This window comes from Nyctereutes procyonoides, unplaced genomic scaffold (assembly GCF_905146905.1).
Source record: "Nyctereutes procyonoides isolate TBG_1078 unplaced genomic scaffold, NYPRO_anot_genome, whole genome shotgun sequence".
NCBI classification, from domain to species: domain Eukaryota; kingdom Metazoa; phylum Chordata; class Mammalia; order Carnivora; family Canidae; genus Nyctereutes; species Nyctereutes procyonoides.
Window position 1 is genome coordinate 14,529,633 of NW_026575041.1, and position 24,142 is coordinate 14,553,774.

The 24,142-nt window shown below is 48.6% G+C and overlaps 1 protein-coding gene and 1 non-coding gene across 2 annotated transcripts; one reads left to right on the forward strand and one right to left on the reverse strand.

Moving 5' to 3' along the window:
* The first annotated feature begins 2,224 nt into the window (after positions 1 to 2,224).
* Positions 2,225 to 2,331, forward strand: LOC129506834 (U6 spliceosomal RNA). Its single transcript, XR_008663868.1, has one exon. It is a non-coding gene; the product is annotated as a U6 spliceosomal RNA (small nuclear RNA).
* Positions 2,332 to 14,011: 11,680 nt separating this feature from the next.
* On the reverse strand, positions 14,012 to 23,280 carry FZD4 (frizzled class receptor 4). The gene is made up of 2 exons (XM_055320714.1): positions 22,641 to 23,280; positions 14,012 to 20,499 (listed from the first exon to the last, which is right to left on the reverse strand). The coding sequence occupies exons 1-2, from the start codon at positions 22,938 to 22,940 to the stop codon at positions 19,171 to 19,173; spliced, it is 1,629 nt and encodes a 542-aa protein (XP_055176689.1). The 5' UTR covers positions 22,941 to 23,280; the 3' UTR covers positions 14,012 to 19,170.
* Between the last annotated feature and the right edge of the window lie 862 nt (positions 23,281 to 24,142).

Consider the following 24,142-nt stretch of genomic DNA (forward strand, 5'->3'; position numbering starts at 1 on the left):
GCAATATGAAGGAAGGGACTCCTGATACACACAACGTGAATGATACTTAAATCTGTGAAAGAAAAGAAAAAGACACAGAAATGCATATACTGTATGAAATCTATTGACATGAAATGAAATCTGGGTACAGAAAAAAATAATCTATAGTGATAGAAATCAGAAAGTAGTGCCTGGAGGGAGAAAAAAACTGGAAAAATGAGGGAATGTTCTGGGGCAATGGAAATGTTTTATATCTTGTTGTACATGGCAGTTACACAGTGTGTGCAACTGTCAAAACTCATCAAAGTGAAGAGCTGAGATTTATGCTTTTCATGTCAAGCATATCTCAGTAATAAAGAAGAAGAAGGAGGAGGAGGAGGAGAAAAAGGAGAGAGAATGAAAGGGAAAGAAAGAAAGAAAGAAAGAAGAAAGAAAGAAAGAAAGAAAGAAAGAAAGAAAGAAAGAAAGAAAGAAAAAGAAGAAAGAAAGAAAGAAAAGTGCTCATTGAGAAAGGTAGGAGGTGTTTATAATAATCTAGGAGAAAGTCATGGTTCCCTGATGCCCTGGCATGGGGATCTAGTAAAATAATGTGTAGAAGAAGCAAACTATGAAGGTCCATGCAAACGGTAAAGCTCTATACATACTGTGAAGCCCTATTCAAAGTGAGGAATTAGTCAAACTTAACCCTTATCAAATTCTGGAGGTGAACATGGGACATCTGATTGCCAGAGGCAGTCCTGTTTATTTGCAATGAAGGACTTGGGGCTGTTAATCATGATCTTCTTGCTGATCTGACACCATTTGGCAGGAAAGGGATCCAGGGGCTGCTGAGATTCATCAGAATCCTTAATCCTGATGGAAAAATAAAGCAGTGGTGGCGCCTGGCTGGCTCAGGCAGGGGCTCATGCAACTCTTGATCTCAGGGCTGTAAGGTTCGAGCCCCACATTGGGTGGAGAGGTTACTTGAAAATAAAATCTTCAAAAAAATTTTAAAAATAATAAAGCAGTGTGGGGGTGGGGGGGTGCAAAGCTGCCTTTGCCAAGGATAATTTTCTACTAAAAACAACAACAAAAAAATGTATTTAGCTCCTGGGCTTGAGTCTTGAATTTACTTTTTTGAATAATTAGGGTTTGAAGGATACAGAGAAAAGGAAGCAGGCTGTCAGTTCCTGAGGCAGGGACCATAACGATCAGTGACACGGCCACCCAGCATTCAAGAGAGTTCGCTGGGAGCTGAGAGTATGTGGGAAACACACGTGGGCTGCTTGAAGCATCTGCCTCTGAGTGTAGACAGGTTTAGGGAAACAGCTGTGGGGAAAACCAGTCAAAAGCCAACCAAATAGCTGGCTACTATTTAACTGAATGCAACTTTTTTTACGTGCTTTTTTTGAATGTTAATAAATCCCTAGTTATTTGCTTGCATTTCTTGTTGATTTCTCTCCCCAAAACCACTTTGAATGAGCAGACACAGCTGGATCCTTGCTATCCACACCAGAGGATGCTAAACACCCCTTGGGCCCTTTGTCTGTGAAAAGGAGATGTCCCTGCACAAGTCAGGGCGGGCCTTAGATTAGATTCCATGACCTCCAGAAGAGGACTGAAGATCCTCTTCAGAGTTGCAGCAGACATTTGTCATATTTTTATTATCTAGTATGTGTCACCTGATCCTCCTCTCTAAGGATTGATTTTTGTTGTAGTTTCTCCTGGTGTGAGGTAGAACCCATCTTCCACATTGAAAGTAGACAGGATCTCTCTCTCTCTCTCTCTCTCTCTCTCTCTTTCTCTACCCCCCTCCTTACTCCTCTCTCTCACCCACACCCACGCACACTCACACATACACACACACCCTTGGCCTTGGCAAAGTCTGATGATAGGCAACTGACTTGGGCTTACCCCACCCAGTGGTCTTCCCTTGAACTGGGAGCCTCAGGAGAGCAATATAAGAATATGGATATAGTTGGTGGTTATCCATGGAGACAGCTGGAAGTCATTTGTTCAAAAGTAGCAAAAGTCATTTGTTCAAATTTGGCATGCTGACCAAATACTCCTGCCAAGACACCATTACTGTGACTCCCTTGGCCTTGCCCTCTGACTTGCCACTTCTGGATTGGAAAACAGAGTCCTGGGACTTAAAATGACGTGTCCATATTCACACAAAAAATTATCAACCAAGCCAAAACTCGAACCTATGTTTTTCACTGTACCCCCCACTGCTTCCTGCCTAGCACAAGAATCTTCCTTAATTGTGCTCGTTTTGGCAGCACATATACTAAAATTGGAACGATACAGAGAAGATTAGCATGGCTCCTGCTTAAGGATGACACGCAAATTCGTGAAGCATTCCATATTTTTGGAGGAAAAAATAAAACAAGACGAAATCAGAAAGGAAGGCAAACTGAAAGAGACTCTTAATTATAGCAAACAAACTGAGGATCACTGGAGGGGAGGAGGGTTGGGGGATGGGGTAACTGGGTGATGGGCATTGAGGAGGGCGCATGATGGGATGAGCTGTTATATAAGACAGATGAATCACTGACCTCTATCTCTGAAACCAATAATACATCATATGTCAAGTCATTGAATTTAGTTTTTTTTTTGAATTTAGTTTTTTTTTAAAAAAAGAATCTCCCTTAATTTCTACCCATTTCTATCCTCCAATACCCCTTCAATAAATACCCCTCTTTGTAAGTTACCTGAAACAATGGTTTTCATTGCTGACATGCCAGACAAACACAATCATAGAATAGTGGTTTCATTTTCCATTTCATGCCTTCATAGAAATGTTCTCAAGCGGTTTCTTGGACACTGAGATCCAAGGTTTTTCTTTGGGGGCAGCTGAATACGTGGAAGTGGGGATGCGGAGAGAAGAGTGAAGAAGAGGATGGGAGAATGAAAAGATCTGCATGTTTTCCATCCAGTCCATTCTAGGGCTGAGGGTACAGAGAGGGGCCGCAGGGGCAGAGCCTCTAACAGATGCCAGGAGCTGGGCTCGGCAGTTGCCCTTGTGGCCACAGCACCGGGAGGAGGGTGTTCCGCATCCCAAGTGGAAAGAGTGAGGCTGGGTGAGGCCGAGAACCTTGCCCGTGGTTGTCGGGCAAGGGGCACAAGGGAGCAGAACCAGCCTCTGGACCAGACCAGGCTAAGCAGCCCTGCCCTTTCCACTTGAATCCGCGGGTTGACCACGGTGGCTAACCCGTGTGCCTTTTTCTTCTTATGGCATGACTTCCAAGTTGTATCCATGATTTGGAATGAGTGCATAATGACGTGTCGAGATCGTGGGACTCTGTATGTACATGCATGCATGCATGTATGTATTTAAAAAACACAAGGAAGACAACTTTGCTGAGCCCTCGAGAAGCAGGGCTGGAGGCGCTTGAAGCCTGTTTTGATTTAAGAGGAATGGATCCGGCTTGAGTGTAAATGCGAGACTGTGTTTGCTTGTCTCACACTCTGTTTTCTCAAATTACTTTCATATGTTCTCTTGCATTGGTTTCCCCCACTTCGGGATGAGAAAACTGAGACCAGGGCTTGAAGGAACGGGTCTGTGTTCACACAACAAATTAGCGTCCGAGTGAAAACTCAAACCCAGACCCTTCCACTGCACCCCACACGCCCCTCCTGCCTGCACAAGCATCATTGGTGCATCAGTCCGGCTTAACAAATGGACTCGCATGGATGCATGCTGATGACTTGATCTAGCCTCCTGGGATTCTGCAGGTGAATATTTGTCCCACATCACCCGCTGTCCAAGTATTTGCAGTCTCTGTCTTTTGCTATCTCTTCACCTTTTCCCTGATTTTCTACCTCTCCTCCCTCCTCCTTTTCTCTGTATCTCCTCTCCTTTCCTCCCTTCCTCTCCTCCCACAGACACACTTGTTTTTCCTACATCGAGATGGTCTCATGTTGACGGGATGGGTGAAGCGTGAGTGTCTTTTAAGTCCCTGGAAGCAGAATATTTTCTTATGGATTTTTATTGTTTAGATTGTTTTGCCAGGCTAATGAAAAAGGGCTTGAAGGTCCCCTTATCTCAGGCCAACCAGTGGATGCCTTCAAGCTTTTGTTTTTGTTTCCAAGCTGGTTCCTTACAAATGCATCCAGAAGGTCACTCTCAGGTCCCCAAGATAGCAGCAGGTAATCAATCACTTTCAGGGCATCAGCCTCACTGAAGGGAACTCATGAATGGGAGCGCTTGTGGAAGGGGACAGGGAGCTTGAGCGACCCGAGAATCTCCAGCTCAGTAAAGGTGATCTATCTGATGGATTGCTTTCTCCAGAAGTTCTCTGGGATAGACTCCAGTATATTCTAGCTCAGGGGCTAGATTTTTGACTCCCCTCTGATTTTTGACTCCAAATAAATAAATACATACTTACGCAAAAGGCTTGGACATTTACCAGGTAATCTGATAACTGCAACGCAGCAAGCAATAAAGACTGTGTCTAATGGCTCTAAGGGCTGCATCCACACGGGGCCCCCGGCAATCTCTCCAAAACAAACAAAGGGGGCTCCAGTTCTAGCTTTGCCAAGGACAAGCTTTGTGAGCTTAGGCAACTCACCTCACATCTCTGGGCCTCACTTCCTTGACTATAAAATGACATAATGAATGAGTCTATTCTTCCCACAAATACTTATTAAACATCTACTTTGTGGCAGGCCTTGTGCAAGGAACTGAAAATCTTTTTTAAAGGCTAGACAGACCCCTGAGGTCTCAAGGGGCCTCAAAGTTTAATGGGGGAAAATATGCATAACAAAGGAAACTAATAATAATACAATATTTTTAAGCATTCTACTGGTACTCTGTGCAAAGTGCAATGGAAGGACAGAGGTGGAAACAGGTTGACCGAGCTTTAAAGTCTGTGTGTGTGGCTTTCTTATTTGTTTTGTTTCGATCTGCCTTTCCCACTAATGTATCTTATTCTTTCTTGACTTGGTTATTTTCAAATATAGTCGTTAGTATATAAACTGTCACCAATGATTACATTACATAGTGTTTAATTGCTCCAATAGTTGTAAAAGTTAGATATTATGATCACCATTTTGGATATTTTATTTTTTAAAAAATTTTTTTGTTTTATTTATTTATGATAGGCACACAGTGAGAGAGAGAGAGGCAGAGACAACACAGGCAGAGGGAGAAGCAGGCTCCATACACCGGGAGCCCGATGTGGAATTCGATCCCGGGTCTCCAGGATCACGCCCCGGGCCAAAGGCAGGCGCTAAACCGCTGCGCCACCCAGGGATCCCCATTTTGGATATTTTAGATATAAGAACACTGAAGCTCAGAGAGGTGAAGTAACCTGCTCAAGCTCACACAGCTGGGAAGTTACAGAACTAGGATTTGAATCCCTTGTCAACTTCAAGGCTGTGTTCTTTCCACTCAGGGCTACTGCTTCAGGTGTATAACAACTCAGGACCAGCAGCACAATTTGTAGAAACAGTGCCAAGCAAAAATATGGGGTCTTTTGTTCATAAACTATTAAGAATTTCAAGGCAGAGGATGCCCGGATGGCTCAGAGGTTGAGCGTCTGCCTTTGACTCAGGGCGTGATTCCCCCAGGGAGCCTGCTTCTCCCTCTTCCTATGTCTCTCATAAATAAATTAATTAATTAAAAAAAAAAGGAGTTCACGATAGTACAGTAGAGCATGGAAGAAAGCAGAAGGCCTCTCTAAGGATGGGACCCTGAACACGTGTCCAGGTCACACACCCACGACGTTTGCCCCACTGGCTACGATTTACTTTGCAGATGGCATCTCCCAGCAAGGAGCAAAAACATGCTAGTAATTGGCAGGCTCAGAGCACAGTGGCAGAATTTTTCAGTAGTCATGCTTCATGTACACTTTTTGATGTCACCCAGAGGGCTCAACATGGATCGCTTCAGCAGAAGTTGCAGGCTATGTGCAGTAGCTCTCCCTGAGAAGGAAAACTTTTTGTGTGGGGAAAGATAGATGGTCTTGGGCTGATGGGGTCTGGCCACACCCTCACCTCCCATTTAGAATTTCAGGGGCTCATTAAGGCAGCACAAATGGGACACAGCCAAAGCCTCTTATAAACCTCTCTTGTCATACTGTAGAGGGGACCTGTGGGTGTGTTCTGATGAAGGGCAGTGGGGAAAAAGCAACAAGATTTTGCATATGCGGTTTATAAGCCTCTCCCCTGAAGCACTCAAGAAGACGTCAGCGCCTACGGACCCTGTAGAGATTGAGATTGCCCTTTTGGTCAGCAATCCTGAATCAGTGGTATTTAAGGTTCTGAAACCATAGAACCAACAATGAAAATAGGAACCATCTCCCCGGAAAAAGGACACATGTACATAAAGAATTTTGCATACAATTACAGACTCTCTGCATTGACCCCAGATTTTTTAAAACCCCAATTTAGATCAGAGCTTCCCCAATTATAGAGCCTACATTAGACCTAGGCAGAAATGTAGAGAATATTTTTAGGAAACCATCTTATTCCTCAGAGGTGGTGAAGGCCAAGGTCATTTGGGATAATAAAAGACTCTGGAGGTTTTCAAAGACTCCCTCCTCTGATTGTTAACTCCCCCTTGAAATAGTCCCCTGGCTCCCAGTGTGCTCCGTTCAAAACACTGTAGCCAAGTGGCACAGTCTAACACTACAAATGGCTGATGTCACGATGTCGGTGAACACTTGGGGAGCACCTGACAAGCCAAGGTGTTGGGTATAAGAGCAGTTCGTGTCCTTGAGAAGCTCACTGACATCTGGGGGAGAGATGCACCTAAACAACAGAATATAATAGAACGTGTGTAATTGCAGACGTCTGGAGCTAGGTTGAGTGCTCACTTCGGCAGCACATATACTAAAATTGGAGCTAGGTTGAGAGGTGACATACAGAAGGACACTATTGGCTCTGCTTGCTTGGATCATACCAGGCTCCCAAGAAAGTAAACTCCTACAACACAGTCTTGAAGAAGGGGCACTGGGTCTTCTTGTTGAGGGGACCAGCACATGGGAAGGCAGAGAAGGGGGCACCTGGGTGGGTCAGTGGTTGAGCATCTGCTTTTGGCTCAGGTCTTGATCCCAGGGTCCAGGGATGGAGTCCCACATTGGGCTCCCCACAGGGAGCCTCCTTCTCCCTCTGGCTGTGTCTCTCATGAATAAATAAACAAAATCTTAAAAAAAAAAAAAAAAAAAAAAAAAGGAAGCCAGAGAAGGATGAAGCAGCCTGAGGTACATGGGGAGTTAGAAGTGGGTGGGATTGGTTAGAACATAGGCTACGTCTAAGAAAGAGGTGGGAGTTGATGGTGCAAGGGGCCAGAATCTGCGGCCTTGAACCTATGGAAGTGTCAGCCTGGGTGACGGATGAAGGAGTCTCTTCTTGGGGACACTAAAAGGAGGGCAGATATCCCATCTGTTCTGCATGGACTTCTGGCCGGCGGGGGGGTGGGGTAGGGATGAGGGGCAAGTAGCCTCTCAGATCCCTGGCACCTCTCCCCATAAATATCAACAGCTGCCAAACACTGGAGAACATAAGAAGGGCCCTGGAAAGCATTTATGAATGACGGGCAGCCAGCCTAGAATATAGCTCCAAGATGCCGATGAGATTAATTCGCCAGAAGGGTACGGTTCTGCTGCACTCAAGATGACTGAATGGGAGGAGGCCTTCTCACAGAGAAAGTCCCTGCATTTTAAAAATCAAAAAAACGTAAAAAACCTGATCCCAGCTGGATATGGTGATGGGTTTCCTCTGCAGCATCTCCCATTTTTCATTCATTAAGACTGAACCAGTTAAGCCTTAGGTGGTAGGTTGCCTCTGAAGAAATAATCAAGAGAAGAGAATATCTCCAGAAACGCACAAGGGTTGCTGTTTCCTTGTCACTACGTCTCAGGATTCCTGGGCTAAGAAGTCCTTGGAAGGAGTGTGTTTTTTCCCAAGCAAATGCAGAAGCAACAAGGAAACCGAGTGACTGGGACCCTCCGTGGGGCGGGGGTTCCGCTGAAGATGTTCTTCCCGGGTTCACCGCTAGGTGTCACGAGAACCCCGTTTTAAAAGAAAGCTTCGAAATTGCAGACCTAAAGAAAACAAACCCCCCTAGCGTTCAGATTTCTCAGCAAAAAAGCTTTGAACAAGAACATAAATTGCCAATGTTCAGGACTCATCTCTTGAGTGCCTACATAATGGCCATAATTCCTCAGACTACCTGTGAATAAGATGGTCCCTACAGGATCGCTGCAGATTTCTGTTGAAATGCCCATTGGCGAACGAACGTCGTGCAGGAAATTCCATTGCATTTGCACTATTTATTTAATAAAAATAATCTCTGCGATTATTTGCATTTATTTCTGAAGGAGGATGTTTTTCCTTCCTCAGAATAAGTTCAGGAAATGGGTGAAGTGTTCAGGAAGTTAGCTAAATGCTGATGTAAATCCAAAAGGAAGGTCTGTTGTTTGAAAAAAAAAAAAAAAAAGAAAGAAAAGAACCAAAAAAAAAAAAAAAAAAGCTAGGAAGTGGTTCTCTCTTTTACTTATGGAAAATGTTATACAGTATTTCTCATTTAAAAGGAAGAGGACTAGGAAAAATGTGTGCGCTCGTGATATCTTTTTCCGTGGATCTGGTTAGGCAGTGCAAACCTTTCCTGATAACAGTGGCCGGCAAAGAAAACTGTGTCAAGAAATAAAATCTAGATGGAAGACACGACTGGGATTAAGTTTGTACTAAATTCAGCCCTTACTATGGAATTTGTATCAGCTATTCTAGGAAGTGTCTTGCTGGGAAACTCTGAATCCAGAAGAGGTGGTGGGGCACAAACAACCAAACACTACCCTCTCCTCACAAGCTCCCTGTCCCTTCCAGCCACCAGCAAATGGTGTCATGCTGACCCGCGCACTTCCAGGGAGGGAGGCTCATTCAAGGAAAAGACCAGCTCCCCAGGGCTGCTTGGTCAGTGTTTTTGCAAATTGCTGAAGCCCTTTTGTAGAGTCGTCATTTCTCTGCGGCTTGCCATGCAGGGAGGGTGCTGTATCAGGTGCGCAGAGCAAACAGAAGGCTTCTGGCCTTGAAACACCCCCAGCACGGAGAGCAAAGATTCGGCTCATTGAACAGGCCCCGGGTGGACGCAGCTAGTTGTGGTTTCTCTGAAAATCGCCCCAGCCTTTCCATCCCTCTGCAACCACCTTCATTTGGGCCTTCGTGGTTTCTCGTCCAAACAGGTCAGCCTGCCTCTGTGGTGCCCTGTCTGCCCCCCAGTCCCTGCGGCTCACCCCTGGCCAGGGTGAACTGTGTGCAATGGCAACGTGGACGCAAGTCCTCCCAGCCTCACACCGTGCCCGGCCCAGGAGACAGCACAACCTCCCAGGCCTTTCATAACTTGGCCTCAGGCCACCTTCCCTCCTACTCCAAGAATCTCAGGTTCCAGTTTTGCTGAGCGACTGGCCACCTGCACCCCCAACAGGCCACTCTCAGCAAGTTGATGTGCACATTTACTCCTTCCACCCTGGGTCAATGGGGAAATGGGGATGGAGCACATGCTTTTCTAAGCTTCTACAGAATAGTCTCTGGATTTATAGGACGATGACCTGAGAGAAGCAAGGGGATGGGGCCCTGAGGACACAAGGCGGACCCACCTACACAACCGTCAGCTCAGAGCAAATATTACAAATTAACACATCTCTCCCTTCCCCAGCCTGACCCAGTACCGCTCAAGCAGGAGGCTCCCAGCAATGTTGTTGCCGAGGAGCAGGAGGAAAAAGAAGGGAAGAAAGACAACTAACAGTAAACAACACCGTGGGGGGGGGGGGTCATTCTCACCTGCCTTTGAGACTAGAGAGGCGGCTAGAAAAGATGCTCAGGTGGAGGTGCTTAGCCCTTCTGACGATTTGAAGCCTTCAGGGGCACATCATGAGTATGTTTTTGTTTCGTTTCCTCAAGATTTTATCTATTTGAGAGAGAACGAGCATGATCAGGGTGGGGTGTAGGGGGCAGAGAGGGGGGGCAGACTCCTCGCTGAGCAGGGAGCCTGATGGGGAGCTCGGCCCCAGGATCCTGGTATCATGACCTGAGCCCAAGGCAGACGCTTACCCGACTGAGCCACCCAGGCGCTGCTCGTGAGTACGTTTTATTTTTTGTTCTTTCCACACTGAAATCACCAGGCGGTTGTGATGAGCAGACCAAATCTTCAAGGAGTGGTGGTCTCTGGGACGCACCCCTTCCTCCCTCCCTCCTGTCCCCCCGTACACGTGCACCTATCGAGGCAGAAGTGGCGTTTTCAAGATGGAATGAGGAGACGACAGCAGTGAAGAGCGTTCCCCGCTGTGCTCCGTACTCAGAAGCTCTAGTTCCCAGTGAAAGGAGCAAGGTCCGAGCAAGGTCCGGGACTCGGGACTCGGCTAGGGAGAAGTTACATAGGAAATGCGCTAGCAGCAGCGATCCCGGAGGGGCTAGGGATAGAGGGGGACGGGGTGCAGCCGAGGACCTCCGGAGGGAGGCTCCTGTCTTATTTATCTTGCCGCCGCCCACAGTGCCCTCCCAGGACAGTGGCTGGTGCGTGATGCGCCCTCATTCAGCCACTCAACAAATATTTACTAAGCAGCAGAGGATTTGTTTTTCCAGGTTTGGAGTTTTAAGCTTGTTAATAACAGCTGAATTCTTTCTCTGTTTTGTCATCTGCGCTCTGAGTTGGACCTTGTCTTTCACGGCCTTTTACAAGCCCCCATCTCTCCCTTCCCCCGCCCGGCCCAGTACTGTACAAGCAGGAGGCTCCCAGTAAATGTTGTTGGGGAGGAACAGGAGGAAAAGAGAAGGGAAGAAAGACAACTAACAATAAGCAACACAGTGGGTGGGTGAGCATTCTCAAACCTGTCTTTGAGACTAGAGAATTTTCTTGGAGAATTTTACCAGAGCATCTTTCCAGAAAGTCCGACCTATGTGATAGCTGTTATTGTTAGCTTCCATTTCTTTCCTATGCTGGTTACGGTGTCACCAAACCTCACCCCACCCCAGATCTCCTACCTAACAAGGTAAAGCCCTGCCTCCCTCCTGCCTTCTTTCCAGACATTCCTGAAACTCATGCACAGCAAGTGCCAGGCCCTGAAGGCACACAGGCAGTCACCTTTGGGCACCCAGGGTCGTCCTCACGGACATCAGTCCTTTAGGGAGATGGACACACAAATGGACCATCACAAACAGTGCATGAAGGCTCCCAGAGTTGGAAGCATCAGAGGCTTAAGCTCACCTATGGTAAGAAGGAAAAGCCAGAAGTGTAAGGAGGAGAGTCAAGGAAGTCTTCCCAGAAGAGATGATCTCAGACTTGTCTTAAATAAAGAACAGACAGGACTCTCCTCACTGAAGAGAGAGGACAGGACCTTCTAGGCAAAGGAAACACCTATGAAAAAGCAAGGGAGTGAGAGGCAAAGCATGGACAAATTGTTCTATGTGATTTATCAGTTCCATCTCATGGCTTTATACTCAACCCATTTGCCTCATGTCATGTGAAATGATGCAACCCTTGGGCATTTTAGAAAATTTCCGATAGCCAATCGCTTCATCTCTTCAAGAAAAAGGTGCTGATAAGGTGGGCTTGCAGGGAGATTAAGCATGCCCTTGGGTGAAAACAGGATCAGGTGCTTATAGGAAACCATGTGGAGGCTACTGATGTGAAATGTAATAAATTTTCATTTTTATTCCCTCTCCTGGGAGTGAGACATTGGAATCCTTTGTGTGAGGGCAGGTGAATGCCTAGGTTTCCTTAGCCTGGGAATGAGCTGAGAAAGAACTTCAGGTGGGGCCAAGGCCCATTTTGGAGAGTCTTTTGGAGTGTACCATTGCATGTCCAACATTTTCACATTTAGCGAGATGCTCCCATTCCTCCAACCCTGCTGCACAGAGAAGGCAGGCAGAGGAGAGGACGACAGCCTTCTCCAAGTGCGGTTTGTTTCTGTTCACAGAACCTCTGAAGACAGGAAGCCCAGGCTGACCTCTTTAGTCAAGAGTGAGCTCAACTTTAAAATTATGATTGCATGTGAAAGCTAAAATGGGAAAGAAAAAAATCAGTTCTCAGGACAGAAATGCTAAAAACCCTTGGGCCACATTCCAGTCAAGGTCCTGGCCCTGCACACAGAGCTCCCATTGGGGGTGGGTGGGCGGGAGACCAGCCAAGACCAGTTCAAGTCAGTTGAGTGTCAGGGATCATGGGGTTGATTTTAGAGGTGTCCAGTGTGCAGATAAAGAAACTTACCCGAGTGATTTATGCTACATAATCCTTAAACAACAGAAGCTCATGGCCAGGTCTCATCACTGGGAGAGTCGCCTGCCAAAACATTTACCCATTCCCACCAAACTGTTTGCAGTAGTTGAAGGAATCAGAGGAATAGAGTATGTTTTAGTTTCCTAGGGCTGCCTTAACAAATGGCCTCAAACTGGGTGGCTTCAGACACAGAAATGTATCCTCATGTAGTTTCCGAGGCTAGGGGCCCGCAGTCAAGGTGTCAGCAGGGCCGGCTGCTGTTGGAGGCTCAGGGGAGAATCTTTCTTGCTTCTCTCCTAGCTCTTGGCAGGTGCTGACAATCCTTGGGGTTTCCGGCCTAGCCAGCAGCTGCATCACCCTCACCTCTGCCTCTGCCTTCACAAGGTCATCTCTCCTTTCAGTGTCTCTGTCCAAATTGTCCTCTTATTATAAGGCCACCACTCATCAAAGGAGAGCCCACCCGAATGTAGCATGAGCTCATTTTAACTGGATTATGTCTGCAAATACCTTATTTCCAAATGAGTTCACACTCACAGGTACAAGAAGGGTTGGACTTCAACATGTCTTTTGGGTGAACAGAGTTCGACTCGCCAATGCGTGTAAAACAAGAAAAATCCATGGGCTAGGCATGAAAAGACCAGGCTGTCCAACCTGCTACCTCCCTGGGCAAGTCGCTAGCCCGAAGTTTCAGTTCTTCCTTAAGGAAGACAATGCCTGCCCTGCTTACTTGAGAGACGCCATGAGAATAAGATGCAATCACGTAAATATAAAAGTATTTTCTATATGGAAAGTGTTTTTACAAGTACAATTATGAATTCATTCCAGATTGTGTTGACTTTTCTTTAACTTCATAACTACTTAATGAGTAGGTCACGAAATGAGGAATACAGCCTGTCTTACAGGGAAGAGAATTTAAATTACATACCTCCCTTCATTTATGGTGTGAGATAAAAGTACAATAGCAATCTGCAGTGAAGAATAGTATTACAGATCCTTCTTCCCTGGGCTTTTTACTTATACCCAACAGGGTGGTATTCAGGTGAAACGAGGGTATGGAGGGTAATTTAAAGCCAAACCCTCAAGAGGACTGACGTTGTCTGTGACATCAGCGGGCATCTCCAATGGCAGTGGTTCCTCTTCCCCCTGTGTGGTCCTTATTATTTGCTCCCATGACAATGTCCTGATAATGGCTTTGAATTTGCTTTGTCTGATGACTTTTCTGGATATGGAGACATAGACCACCCAATTTATAAAATTAACTAAAGAAGTCATTATCCTGGTTGACTGAAATGACATGCTCCCATATCTATTACACAAAAACGACCATTGTATAGACAGAAAAAAAAATTGTTTTAATGAAAATGTAAAACAAAACAAACAAACAAACAAAAAAAACGGCCCCCTTATCCCTTTTAAAGACTCCTGAAGCTCTAACAGTGATAGGAAAAACTTTTTCAGGCCACCAGATTGAGTCAAAGGTGCTTGGAAAGTATATTAAAAAACGGCCACACATATAGGAAATGCCAAAAAGAGGAGTCACGGGTCGACAGCTTGGGAACTACGGTTACCTCCAAAGCATCATGTGACCATTTGAGAGATACTGATGACCACAGTAGTGATAAATTCTGTTGACCTTGGACCTCGGGGGTTTGGTGACCCAGGAGAAAATCCCAGAGGGGAAAAATGGCACCAGCAAAAAAGAAACAAAGAGGCCCTCAGAAAGAGGCTCTCAATCTGCCCCACAAACCAGATTCTCTATTTCTCACTTCTGGGAATGCGTGCTTCCTGGGAGCTACCATGCCCCTCCAGGAATATGCCAAAATCTCAGACCAGTTAATAAACAAAACTTTATTTTCCTTTAATACAAAAATTAAATAGCAAAGTTTATTTTTTTTGTACAGTGATAAATTAGAAATTTACAGTACAGACATCAATGCAGACATACGTTTGTACATCCTTAAAAGCAGGGTCCATTTCCTTTGATGGTCAGCAATTCATTAGGGCATGTGTAGCAGGGGTTGGCCTGGTACCTCTATGTCGAACATCTGAAAGCCCCCCAGGTGGGCCTCAAAGTGGCTGGAGCTGCAGGATGGCACCGGGATCCAAGGACAGGCCCCAGAGCGCCAGCCTACCTGCTGCCCACACAGGCTGAGTCCCATTCTTCTTGTTACAAATGATGCTGGATGTTTATTCCACTTTTCCTACAAAGAGCACGAGGGGCCTCTCATCCTCAGACCTTCGAAGTCTCACAACAACCCTGTGAGGTAGGAAGAAATTCAGAACCACCTAGATGCCCCACTGGGAGAGAGCTAGAGAGCAGCCTCCCCTCCAGAAGTACACAACCGAGCTGGGGCCCAAGCCCATGAGCAGGAACAGAGAAGAGCATGTTCTGGGGGAGAAGATGGACCAGTCTTTGGGGAGCAGAGCTGCTCCTGCCCCTCTTCTCAGAAGCCTTCTGGGATGACAGGGGTCATACACTGAATATTGCAGGAGACCAAGGAGCCATGTCAGCCTGGAGGACAAAGCTCACAGAGGACCCCAGACAGGCCCTCTGTTAACTGCCTGGGCAAATACTGGGAATTTGCTGGTGCAGAGAAGAAGAAGGGAAATAAGGTAAATCAGAAACAGGAACAGGCTGCTACAGGGCAAATGGGCTGAGCAAGGGGAAGAGGCCTGTTGGGGAGGGTCAGGGTTCACTTCCCGCTTGGTGACCGCCAGCGTGCCACTACCGCACATGCGCATGGTGAGAGGCAAGCACAGAGAGGTCTGACCAGGACCTGGTAAAACAAAATCCATTATTTAAGGCTCTGGTATCTGATCCTCAGTAGGAGCAAAATGCTCTTCTAGGAGTTTCCAAGATCTATGACCTGGGCCCAGAGGAAAAATGATAACCTGGGTCCTGTGCCAGACATCATAAAAACCCAGACAAGGACTCTGAACCCAAATAGATAAAAGAACACGAGGAACCGTTAGAGTCCAGTGCCTCGACATAATTGGCTGGAAAGGCAACTCACTCCAATCTCTCCCACTACAGAGTGAAATGCAGGATGTAGCTTGATCCTGGGGGCTCCTTCCAAAGTCTGTGCTCTGTGGCTCTCCTAACTGAGCTGTGGCCACCTCACCAGAAGCCAGACTGCACCAGTGGGGTGACGTCCCTGGGAATTGACTCTGCCCACCCCCCCCCCCCCCCCCCCGGGCTGAGGCTGTCGAGCTCCTCCATGTCCTCAGATCCCAGCTTGGTTGCTAACACAGTAAAGCCTGAATTCAGTGACCAGGAGGCTGGGGGTAGGGTTGGGGGTAGGGGTGGGGGGACAGAGAATACAAGCTCAGGGTGCTGGTAGTCACAATTCAGAACCTAAACACAGAATATTCCCTGATTCTGGGTTTGATCTGATTCTGCAGGTGAGGGAGTGACTGGGGAAAGTCAGAGAGCATCTCAGGGAAATAAACAGTGTCACCCCTTCTCTGGTTTCAGGACCCTGAGCAAGCTGCCAGCTCAGAAGCCATATCAGAGATCAGGAAGCGGGAGGAAAGAGGATATGAATCAACCAAGTAGCTCAACCAGATGGTTCTGGCCAGTTCCAACCTACCCCATGTTCCTTGGCCCTGAAATGTGGCCTTTATGAAGGAAGATAAAGAGGGGTCTGCTGGAGGGGAGGGTGGACAGAGGTGCCCTTGCGCCCTGTCGAATAGAATCTCGGGAGGCCAAGCATTTTATAGGAAGCTACACTCATCCCTACTTATTCTAGAGTTCAACCTTTTCCCTAGCAAGGTGTCCTCAGATTCACCTGTGTATGTCACATGGAACACCCCAAGCCCTAAACTGCCTGCTCTTCCCCCTGCCCCCCACCTCCCGCCATGTTAGGTGTGGGAGCTCACGTCCCTTTAGCCAGTGTTCCACAGTTTTCCCTAGGGATTGCCACAGAGATAGTCACGAAACAGGGCTGAGGCATTCTGTCAAAACCCTTGTAATCGACTTGCAGGGTATCTCTGCAGGGCATATGAGGGAGACATTAAAGGTAGAAGGACCCAAGAGGCAGTTTCTGGGATGGAGACAAGTGAAACAGATGACCATTCAGAGGCCCCCTGCTCCTTCCCAAAAACCAACAGCAAAATTCAGCAGACGCAGGAGCATCTCAGTCCAGGTCAGTGAGAAGGACAGAGCTTGGTATCCTTGACACCCCTAAGGTGCCCAAGACAGGGCTTTACCCAGAATGGTCACTTGATAACTGGGCTAATAATTGAGTTTTGTGGGTTTTTTAAACAAACACCAACTTAAGAGGTGATGGACTCTTGTTCAGGTAACTGGTAACTGACCTCAGCCACAAAGCTCCTTTCCTGAAACCATAAACACTCCCCATTGTCTGGAATGTGAAAGGAAAGGCCCACAGCCCTGTGACATCGCTAGGGCTACTAATCCAGTCTGCATATCGATGGCCACTTTTCCCCTGAGAAGGCAAGAGATTTGTAGAAGAGACACATTAGAACCCAGGAAGTTGTCAAGGCACTAGCTCCAGAACTCAGGTGTATAGGTTCATCCAGGTACTCTTATTATTATTTCATTATTCACAAATATTGGGCCCCTACTCTGTGCCTGGCCCTCTGCTGGGTGCTGCCTTGGTCACACAACTGCTGAAACATTACAAACACAACTGCCTTACACAGCCCAACAATCTAACAGCTAGGCCAGTGCCCCACTGCACCGTCCTTCTTCCCTTTCCTGGGCCGCAGTCTCAGCCCAACTCCCAAGACACTGGAGTGGAGCGTGAGTAAGGGCAGGCTCTGCCCCTGGGTGCATGCTCCAGGGCCCTGGCCAGCTATGGGAACTGTCTGCAAGCAGCACAGGGAATTCACATTTTATATTTCATAGGCGACACAGTCTCAGATGGAGTTCAACTGGTCCTTCTCAGGATCATTTCTCATGCTCCTAGAACCCTGATCCAGAGTCCAGCCAAGGTACTTGGGCTCGGCACACACACCAAGGCCTCCCCCCGACCCTGTGTCCATTTAGCATCTGTCCTCAGAGCCCCCGGACTTCCCCTTCCAAAATACACAACAGACCTTATGTGCATCTTCACCTCAGACAGCTCAAGAGCCCCCCAAAACAAAGAAGAAAGGCAAATGTCAAACCATGGCCATAAAGCTCAAAAAGACAAGGACACGTGCATTTCCAGAATCTGACCACCAATTCAGGAATCTGAGTCCCTGGAAATGTTTTTCCACAAAGAGATGTGATAAGAGTTTTCCTACCTGTTTTTAAAAGGGGTGGGGTGGGGTGGGGGACAAATAAATAAATGAGTGAGTCATTGCAGAGTAGTTGCTGAAGCAAAGGTAAGTATGCTGTTACAAGGAGAGCAACCTGTGACACCATCAACAATTTGTCCCAGAGATCTGGTGATTAGGAGGCGTGCGGCAGGTTAAGAGAGAGTCCAGTTACAATTTTCAAAGAATTGCAACTTTTGAGAGGCTGCTAGGGGGTACCCCATTGTGAGGAACATAAAGCATAAATTTTAAAAGCTCTGGATACCCCTGCAAAAGGCAATTAAGACCTGTGTTAAGAGTTAGCAGTTCATTTCATATGGTCTACACTTTATTCCCTACTAACCAATCAAGCTCCTGGCTGGCATTCTGGAGATTCATTAAGCACCATATAAATACTCCAGGCCACACTGCCTCCAATGAAATCTTATAAGGAGCCTTTGCCAATTACTAGGAAACAATTATGCACCAAGTAGTTGGATTAGCTGTCCTTAGTGCTTGCTACAAAACAGAAAAAAAAGTCTTCATTGTGGTAGTAGACTAGACTCTGATAACATTCTTATGCTAAAGGAAAGAAAGGCACTATCATTCCGAGAATGCAAGCTGACCATAGTTTTAAAGTCAGTTGAGTATACTATTATGTCATGGTCCAAGAATGTGCTTTTAATTGTAATTGACACACACAAATTACACAGCTAATCTGTGCGAATGCAAAGTTGCCAAGAAACTTAACATTTTAGCTCTTCCAGACTGGCGTCTGCATAGATGCAATCACACAAAGTAAAATATATTAAGTCCCCATTGCTCAATGCAATAGGTCTCCGGGGTCGGTAAGTTAAGTCGACTTGGTAAATCTTATTTTCCTCTGAATTAAATGATTGTCAGAAAGTGAATCACCCTGACTTTCCTCCTCATTAGGCATGCTGCAGTGAAAAAAAAAAAAAAAGATCCTATAAAAATACCTATTTTGAGTCATTAATGTAAAATGAACAAAACAGCAGCAGCCTAGAACAGGGATGATGAAATTTAAGAGGAAGAGAGAGGAGGAAAATCCACTGGATACCTTATGTGTGTTTGTACAGTACTTCTGTTTTTTCAAACAATCCTGTTTTATGACAAAGGCACTGGAAGATTCTGACACCACCTCTTGGGAGAGCAATCCACAAAGTTCTAAACAGCAGACAGCGCACCAGAGAAAATGTTTACGTTAGATCAGCCAAACTATAAAACTCTTGTAACACTTGTCTGAACCCAGTGTCTCCAGTGTTTATAGATTGCTTGGCTATCTGAGAGACCCAGTTAGTATGTAAGATTCTTTTAAGGGTTAAAAAAGTGAATCTTTCTCCCTGCGAGTTACCTCCTCACAGCTCAGATCTCACTCTGCAGAGAAAAGCAGCATTGCCCCGGCCCCTCCTGGAATCTAGGCAGGACCTCCACGCTCCAAGCTGCGACCTGCTAAAGTGATCAATGTTTTGATTTTTCACAGCTTTGAAAGCCTCTAACTGGCTTTTCCATTTTGGATCATTCCAAAGTCTGCAGCAAAATCATGACTTTTATGATGCCAGGCAGTGGGGGGCAGGTGGCGGTGGCTTAGAGGGGTCACTTAAGTGTTGCCAGTTTGCTCGAAATGAGATTCACTGCATGAAACTTCTAGTCGCACTTGCGCCCAAATGCTAGCATTTCCCCCCCCGCCCCGCCCCTCAAAACTTGGAAAGCATGGAGGCCAGGTAGCCTTATACCACAGTTTCATTGCCTTTCCCAGGCTTCACCCAACCGTTCCCTCGCTTTTCTCTCTTTACCTTCCCAGAATTCACCAATCTGTTAGAACACTTCTGCCATGTGTGCAGAGTTTTGGCAGACCAAATCCACATGCCTGAGGTGATGCCCACCAGCAAAGACATAAAAATTTTCAACATCTCAACGGCCATGTTGGAGTCATCTGCAGAATAGCGGAAGAGCGCCCAGTTGGAGATTTCATAGAAGTAACAGGCAATCACACAGGTGGCAGGCACCGTGTACAGGACTGAGAAGACCCCGATCTTGACCATCAACCTTTCCAACTTGTCAGTCTTTGTCCCATCCTTTTGCAGATTGGACCGAATTTTGAACAAGGCCACTAAACCCGCAGCGATGAACAAAGTTCCGATCACCAGGTAAGTGAAGAGGGGGGCCACCACAAAGCCTGTGAGGGCATCGAGGTTTTGGTTCCCGACGTAGCACAGGCCAGTCAGTTCATCCGCGTCCACCAGTCTCATAATCAAGATGACAATGGTTTTCACTGCGGGGATGGCCCAGGCGGCGATGTGGAAATAAGAGCTGTGCATTTCAATGGCCTCATGACCCCATTTGAGTCCCGCTGCCAAAAACCAAGTGAGTGTCAGAATAACCCACCAGATGGAACTGGCCATTCCAAAAAAGTACATCAGCAAGAAAATGATTGCACATCCTGTGTTCTTAAGTCCTTCTTGGATGAGAACAGGTTCTGCTGCCTCTTCAAAATCGCAGGATATCCTTTCCCGGCCTACGGTCAGCCTGACAATATAAGCAATGCTATAAATATTATAGCACATACTGAGAAATATGATGGGGCGCTCAGGGTAGGAAAACCTGGAGGAATCGATGAGGAAGGTGAGCACTGTGAAGGCGGTGGAGATGAAGCACAGGCTGGCCCACACGGCCATCCAGATGTCCGTGAACTCCTTGGCCGAGCGACTGTATAAGCCAGCATCATAGCCACACTTGAGAACACAGTTCAGGCTCCTTTTCACCCAGATGTACTGATCCGAGTTGGTGCCTACCGAATGGCACTCTTCCCCGGGCTGGATGGGGGTTTTGTGAGGTAACGGCACCTCCTCGTCACCTGGCCCTTCCATGCACATGTGGTTGTGGTCATTCTGGGGTGGGAATTTGCTGCAGTTCAGGCTCTCTGGCCAGGCAAATCCAAATTCCTTCAGGACAGGTTCACAGCGCCTCTTGACTGAAAGACACATGCCGCCGCACGGGCCTATGGGGATGTTGATCTTCTCTGTGCACATTGGCACATAGACTGAACAAAGGAAGAACTGGAAAAGTAATGAAATGAACAAAGAAAACAATGACTTGGAAGTCTGACCAAATGCTTGCACGAAGCGGGGTTGAATGCTTCCAGGCAAAGTACATACGGACTTCTAAACCAGTTATGGGGGCTCTGACTGTCTACTCTGACCCCAAACTAGGGTGCCCTAAAAAAGCCATTGCTTGCACACTTTTCTTCTTTGGGTTCTAGCAATCCCTTCCAGGAGAACATAAATAAATAAATATATAAAAAGGACCTGAAAGATTACATAATCCCTTTTTGCATAATGCTTAAGAAAATAAACCTTAAGACTCCACTTTGAGTCTCCTGACTTGAAAGAGCTGAACAGACTAATCGAATGACTGAGTCATTTGAGTGATGGGGTGATTTATTTTTGTCTTCATTTCTTTATCGCTATAAAAATAAATGTAATAAGTGTGTAGATCTGGCACTTCTCCTGTTAATATTCTCTCCTTTCTCTACTTTATCCCCTAACATTATTTTTTTTTAATCAGTCCCATACTGAAACAAAAAATGTCCTAACTGAGGCACTGTTAGACCCAAGGATAGGATGCAGGTTGAGGTCTCTGGTCACCAGGGGTTTGTTTGGCCAGGTTTCCTCAATAAATAATAATGAAGCACAATAGGAAAATATAAATGTGAAGTCCCTGGAACTGCAGTACCAGCAGGGGAGAGTCCAGTTGCTGTCCTCAATTCCTCCAGCATTGATAAACAGTCGGCTTGGCTCCTTACAGATGTTGTCTATGAAGTCTAGAGTTACAAGTAACTATTTTCCAGCATGTAAAGGGATCCAGTCCTGTCCTTCAAAACAGCTTGGCTGCTTCCCCAGGATACATGTAATTAAAAATATATATCCCTGCAAAAGCTGTTTCTCCAACAAAATTGCCACTGATGTCAGGATATGTGCTGTTTCCAAACTGAGAGCTAGAGGATCATTTCTTAAGCTTTTATAACCTAGTTCTAAAGTTCTGAAAACTCCAGCGGGACATTTCAGCAGCAACAGGTCTAATCCCAACCATCTTTCTGAAGCCACAGTCCAACTTTTAAAATGACCTACGTAAAAAACATGGACCTTGGAAGTAAGCTGCCTGCCTGTTTCTTATCTCTCAGAAGTTACTACCAGAACCACGGATTTCTGAAGCTTTTAGCCTGGATAACCACCCTCTATTTTTTCCCCAAGTTCTCTCTTGTCTAAATGTCTAAAAATCACTCATAGCCTTACCAACCAAAACACAACTAGTGCTAACTTTTCTTTTTTAAATCTCTTTCAGTTCCTTTTCTTTTTAAAAATGAATTGGTTGTTCATTTTGTGAGACTATAATCACGCTGTATATGCTAATTATTTCTTCACTTACTGTAGGCTGGACATTTTCTCTATTATTACATAAGCGTTACAATTTTTAATGGCTGGGAAAAAAAAAATCTCCCAATACACAAATTACCTTCCTGGAGCTAGACCACACTATCACGTTTTCCCCAAGCTGTGTTTTCTCCCCGCCAAATCCTAAACCTGCCCTCAACCCTGAGGATCGGAACGATCTCAGGCCACCCAACCATGCCTTCCTGCATGACCCCTGAAGTCATGTGGGACGACGCGAGGAGGGGCCGCTCCGCAGAAAGCGAGGCAGTGGAGTTTCACTTAATAACCCCCTCCCCGCAAATATGGGGGGAGAAGGGAGGTCGGCGAGGGAGGAGACGTCCCCGTCTCCTTATCTCTCCTTCCAAGTCTTAGTTGCAGCTGGCTGCCCTGCTGGGGACTCGCCCACCGAGCAGCGAGCAGCGGCGGCCAGAATCCTTGGCAAAGATAACCCTCGGCTCCACTGGGGTTAGGGGCTTGGCCAGACACGGGTGAGCAGGGGAGAAAAACGGAAGGGCGGGGTGTAAGAGTGGGTTCTTTCTCAGGCCAGATGACTTACACAACGTTTTGGCTTCCAGTCCCCGAGAAGGGACAGAAAAGTGGGGGTGGGGTTGGAAATCACTTTTCCAGGGCAGTTTTTACCCCTCAGCCCAGGAAGGGGGCAGGGCAGGGGGCTTGCCTTGGCGAGGGCTCCACGGAGTTGGTTTGGGGCGTCCCTGCCCAAGGGGTCCCCTCCCGCCCGGGGTGGGGGTGGGGGTGGGGGCGCCCACCTGCAGCTGGCTGGAGCAGCCGTACTGGATGAGCGGCGTGAAAGTTGTCAGCTGCAGCTCGGCGTCTGTCTGCAGCTCGTGCCCCACCAGGTTGGGCATCTTGGTCACGTTGTAGCCCAGGTTCTGGCACATGGAGATGCGGATGGGGTCGCAGCGCCGCTCCTCCTCGTCCCCGAAGCCCCGCGCTGGCTCCAGGAGCAGCAGCAGCGGCAGCAGGAGCAGCAGCCGCGGCCGCCGCAGGCTGAGATCGACGCCCCCGGGCGCCCCCGGGACGCTCGGCGCTGCGCCCCGCCGGGCCATGGCCAGAGCCGGGGGGCGGCGGCGGCGGTGGCGGGGGCCGGTCCGGCAGACACCCCCAGTTTGCACGGGGGCGCCGGCTGCCCGCGCTGCTCCCGGCTCCCGGGAAGGGAGTGCGATAAGGCGCCAAGGGCGGAGAAGGGGCAGCGGCCGGGTCTCCGGCAGCTGCGCGCGACTGTGCGGGCTACTAGACGCCGGCGGCCGGGGCCGAAGCGCAGACTGCGAGGGTCATGCTGCAGGCGGCGAGCCCCCAAGCCGGCGCCGGCCGCGTCCGCTCCGCGTCCCCGCGGGTCCCGCCAGCACCCAGCGCCGCGCCGCTCTCGCCGCCCGAGCCCTGGGCGGCGCTGGAGGTTCGCTGGGCGGCGGCGGGGCGGGACGGACGGCGCAGCCCGCCAATGGCCGGGCGCCGTGGGCAGCGGGGGGCGGGCCGCTCCGCCGCCGGGAGGCTCAGGCCCCGCCCGCCGCGCCCGCCCCGCCCCCCGCCGCCCCGAGCGCCCCGCCCGGCCGCCGGGCTCCCACTTTCCTCCCCCCGGGGCGCGGCGCTCGGGGGCCGGGCGGGGGTGCAGCCGCGCCGCTCCCGCCGGGCCAGCCCCCCCCCCCCGCCCCAGGTGAGACGCGCGCCCGGAGCCGTCGGCTCCCTGCGTCCCCTCGTCGGCTGTCACCTGGGCCCGCGGCTCCGCACCCAGCAGGCCGAGAAGGGCACACAAAGAACGCGGGGTCTAGGTGCGCCGGCTTGTGGCTTTAAATCCCGGTGTGTGACCCTGAGCGCTGCTCGGCCTCTCGGCGTCAGTTTCCTCGTCCGTAAAGAGACTGGGAGGGTCCGAGGCGGTGCGTGCGCCGCCGAGCGCCGAGCCCCGAGCCCCGAGCCCCGAGCCCCGAGCCTGGGACGGCGCCCCCCGCGGCTGCGGGCCCGCGGCTCGCTCGGGTCGGAGCCGGCCGCCCCCCGCCCCCGCCCCCGCCCCCGCCCCCGCCGCCAGGCCCGGCCCGGCCCGGCCCGACCTGCGCCCCGGAGCCGCCTGGCTCCCGCCGCGAGGGGGAGGCGCCCCGAGCAGCCGACCAGCCGACGGGCTCGCGCTCCGATTTCCTCGCCGTATGAAATGAAATTCCACAGGGGGATTCGAAAGGAAATGAGACCGGGACGCTCCGTGCTTCTCGGCCCGCCGCCCTTCCTGTCTCGGGGACACGGTTTCTAAATAAGGTTGGGA